This window comes from Pundamilia nyererei, unplaced genomic scaffold, assembly GCF_000239375.1.
Source record: "Pundamilia nyererei isolate P.nyererei 1_Seehausen unplaced genomic scaffold, PunNye1.0 scaffold00061, whole genome shotgun sequence".
NCBI classification, from domain to species: domain Eukaryota; kingdom Metazoa; phylum Chordata; class Actinopteri; order Cichliformes; family Cichlidae; genus Pundamilia; species Pundamilia nyererei.
Window position 1 is genome coordinate 2,348,124 of NW_005187462.1, and position 4,306 is coordinate 2,352,429.

The window sequence follows — 4,306 nt, forward strand, 5'->3', positions numbered from 1 at the left end:
ATTGTACACAGTCAGGGTGCTTCAGTGTGTCCTCACAATGTTTCAGGAGACCTAAATGTGTTTTTTAGGCTTTAGAAATTCAAAAGTGTAGTGGAATTACATGTACAGACCGTATGACACCAAGAGACGCTTGCATGACCCTGGCGTGCTCTCACTCTTTATGCATTTTGCTGTTTTATAGGAGGTTTTTCGGTAAAGCAGCCCTTCCCTCGTGAGCCACCTAATTCTACCAAATTTGCATTCAGAGACAGTTCAGGATCTTACAAGTAAGATATAAAGTTCACACATTTGAGACTTTAATAGGAATTTTGTGGTGGTTGGAATCGGTGCACTATAGCGTGGATGAAAGGAAGTGTGTAAAAGCAGCCCTACATCCAGCTGTTTGTCCTTCAAAGTGGAGCTGTGCTGGTTCACACAGCTCGCACCCTTCATATGCACAATCCACCGTCACAGAGAGGGGGTGTCTTCATCTGTGGCAGGTGGTTGTGTGACATCTGAGATCCAACAGTCACCTAATGTTGCATGATGAGAGAATATTAAGCAGCAGTCTAACTGCAGCAGCAACATTTAATCACAAACGTCCTCAGCACAAATGTGTGTTGTGTCCCAGAGAAGATGATGATATTAATGACGTCACCTCCATGGCTGGAGTCAACCTGAGAGAGGAGAACGCACAGATCTTGACCAGCACGGTTGGTGCTGTGGTGCAGTCGTGTCAGGATCAGCTGTTCCTGTCCACTCACCCGGTGCTCAGCAGAATCCTTCACACAGGTACAAGATCCACACTGAGACGCATGTTTATTACAGACACTGCCTCAGACTAGTCTCTGAGACTCCCAGGATGTGATATTGTCATGCACCCTCTGTTAGGACAGGCTCTGGGAGTAACTGATGTTGGTCCAGATGTGGTTGCTTTGGTTTCTCATGCTACTCAGGAGTTTCTTCGTGGGCTGCTGGAGAAACTCACTGTAATGGCAGAACACCGCAAGACAGCCCTGAAGGTAAAGATGTAAAACACAGGCATGAATAAGACCCGAGCAGGGATGCATCTACTAACGCTGCGAGGTGTTAATACATGCATCAGCCGCTCATCTGAAAAACCCGCTGAGGTAATGTCCATCTAGTTTACTGTGGCATTCCTGGTGCTTGGCACTTGTTAAGATGTTGTTAACAAGATGTTATTTTGAAACACTATCATATACTTTATATGGAGACATGGCCTGCAAGGGACCGTGAACCTGTGGCAAACTAATGCAACATGTGGTCCCTTTGTGTTAAATTTGTCTTTCAACAGCAGAACTCGTGGCACACGCAAGTCAGTGACGTTCGTTCTCAGCTTCGCTTCCTGGAGGAAATTGAGACCTTGCAGAAGAAGAAGAGAGATGAGGAGGAGAGGGAGAGATTGCTGCGTTTTGCCAGAGTAGGTGAAGCCAGAATAAGGCTGCACTCTTATCAAACCGAGAATTTGACAACTCTAACACGATGAGTGTTTTTAGATTCAATGTGTCTTTGAAAACAACTACTGAGAAGAGTTTGTGCATTAAATCCTGGATTACATGTCTGGTTGTGATCACAGGGTCGCTCTCACACTGAAGATCCAGAGTATCAGCAGCTCAAGCAAAAAGCCAAAGAGGTGCGTTTCCTTCTCTAAAACCTCCACAGGAGTCATTCTTCCACCTGCCCCCGTTTATGTTGGTGTTGGTGAGCTCTGTTTACTCTGGGAGGCAGAAACTGTTGTTCTGACTGCAGGTTGGAACTGTGAAGAAAGAACATGTATATAACATGAGCATTGCCACTATAAGTCCAAATTTAAAGGCTTGATTGTTTTTTGAGCCACATGTGACCACTTTTCAGATAAACTTAAAATGATCAGGAGGGTGTCAGGTAACACTACTGGTTAGTACGCATCATCTGTTTGACTTCACAGAGGGAGGGATTGTAAACCTTAACTGAACAATGCTACATGTGGGCTGAATACAGATCAGCTGAAAGGGAAGGACAAGCGAAGTAACAGGAGTAAGAGTGGCCGAGGTGACCTGCTGTTCCCCTCCCACAGACTAGCAGTGCATCATCACGGAGATGAAGTCTAGAAGACTCGCGCAGGCCTGTGTCAGTCGAAGTAGCCACACCTCTGTTAATTCTGAAGCCTTGATAAGATTTAGTCTGTCAGTTGTAGTGAAGGAGAGATGCAGCCCACAGTCATTCATGTTCCAGGCCATAAGCTTCTCTATTCTGCTGGAAATCTGGGTCATTGTGGGAACAGCAGTTTGTATTTTATCGCTGGCTTCATTTCAGCATCAGGAAGTCAAACTCTGTAAGTCCCTGCTACTTTTCATGCTAATTGTTCGTTTAATAATACGATGGTGTGTGTGATGTTTTTGGCTGGCAGCAGACGGAGTAGTGTGAGGAAGATGAAAGGCAGCGGTAGCACTGCGGCTATTTAAGGAGGCGGAAACGCCACACATGGCGTGTTTAGCTGTAGCTGTGGAGCTCGCAGCCATCACGCCCCCAGAGGCTTCTCCACAGCAACACAATCTGTTCATTTACATGCCCTCCCACCCCCACACACACACTCAACCTCTGCACTGCACACAAGCTAGCACTTTGCCAAGTCTGTACCTACACAAGTACTGAGAGTATGAGTAGGTACAAACTGAAAGGATTCCCACTGGTGAATATCGTGCCTTTAGTGACACGCACTGAACAAAGTTGGTGTGGATTTGATTAACAAATCTTTGCCATAATTTGTCATATATTTAGCTACAGCTGCCTCATCAAGCAAAGTGCATTTGCCTCTAAACCCTGGCTTATATGCTGCATGTATAAAACAATGACAGTGTGTCCACGTATGCATACAGAAAATATGTGTGAAAACATACAAATTCGTTGTCTTCTCTTTTCAGTTGCAACAAATGGAGGAAGCTCAGCTGCAGCAGAGGGAGGCCAACCTCGCTGCTCTGGCTGCCATTGGCCCTCGCAGGAAGAGACCCCTGGATCAGGCCGACAGCCAGGTGGGTGCACAAAGTTTTGTTTTCTGTTCTTTTGTGGTCTGAATGGATCATTTCAGAAACATCTTTTCTAATTTGATATGTGTGAATGTTTAACCTGCTGCTGTAAAACTGCTGCCCTCCTCAGCTGATGAAGACACAGCAAATCTAGAACCTGCTGCAGTTAGCCTGTATAAGACTGTTAGTTTAGCTCATTGAGTCTTTAATTCTTTGTGTGTTTAAGTCGCAGCGCTTCAGGCTGTAGGTTTATAGATGGGGACGCTCTGTTAGCTGCACACTCTACCCGCTGCCTTTGAACTCCATTACCCAGAGGAAAAGACTGCGTGCCGCCTCTGTTTCCTCTCGCTGCTGCAGGCCTTCCTCCACGTCTGTACAGACTTTACCTCAGCTAGTTCAGCAAACATTGACAGGAAGCATGGAGTAGTGATGGAGAGAGCGCCATCTTTGCACAGATGTTCTTTTTCAATATCGAGTTAGTGCTCAGATCACACATCAGTTATGTTATCAGTAACCAGAAGAAGCCTTTCCCCTTCATTTTAAAATGTTTTAGACATGGTTTGAAATGAGACTGATTTAAGTGTGATCGCGGAGAATATTTGAAACTTTGTTACAAAGGCAAAGCAACATATTAGCTACCTAACAGGAAAGATGCTGCTTTAAAACCTGCCAATGAGATTATTTTTATTATGTCAGGATAATTACGAGCATAAACTGAACGAGGGAGACGTCCTCTCCGTACTCTTGCTGGTGGATGGATCATCACCTCTGGGCTGCTTTGTTTTAAGAGATCAGATTAAATTAAATCTGTAGCAGCCAAGCGAGCTGAAGAGCAGGAGCATGTGTTTATGTCGCAACACAACCAGCAGGTTCATGCAGGGAGGGTAACGCAGAAACTGTGTCTGTGTGTCAGGTGTGTGTGCTGCCCAGACCAGGTGTTCACAGAGTGACCCGGCTGATCCTGAAGGATCTGCTGGTGTGTATGGAGGAGGAACCCTTTCTGCGTCACTCTCTCACCCTCTACAAAGCCATGCTTTGATCAGCTGATTGTCTTCCTGCAGTTGATCTAAAATAATTTGTTGGAGTCCTCGTTTTGTGATATTCTGTTTTGCTTTTTGTCACGGTCGGGTTCAGCTGCATTTGAATCGCAGTCAGTTTTGGTTTTGCTGTTGTTCTGTTGGAAAAACTAAATGTGAAAGTGAGCACAGCTGTGTGTCCGTGAGCTGTGTGGAAAACTGTGACTGTGGTTTCCTGCTGGATTGTTGGGTTTTTTCCACGATTAAAAACATGTTGAAGTTGCA

General features: G+C 45.3%; 1 protein-coding gene across 5 annotated transcripts in view; it reads left to right on the top strand.

Moving 5' to 3' along the window:
• Positions 1 to 4,306, top strand: part of LOC102199563 (transcription initiation factor TFIID subunit 4-like) — a 13,479-nt gene extending 9,173 nt beyond the window's left edge. For 3 of the 5 annotated variants that reach the window (XM_005734990.1, XM_005734989.1, XM_005734991.1), the window contains exons 10-16: positions 182 to 266; positions 611 to 771; positions 871 to 1,001; positions 1,295 to 1,420; positions 1,577 to 1,633; positions 2,904 to 3,011; positions 3,919 to 4,306. In XM_005734990.1, the coding sequence (XP_005735047.1) occupies positions 182 to 266; positions 611 to 771; positions 871 to 1,001; positions 1,295 to 1,420; positions 1,577 to 1,633; positions 2,904 to 3,011; positions 3,919 to 4,044 (794 nt within the window). In that variant the 3' untranslated portion in view covers positions 4,045 to 4,306. The other 2 variants (XM_005734993.1, XM_005734992.1) reach the window with 2 other exon arrangements.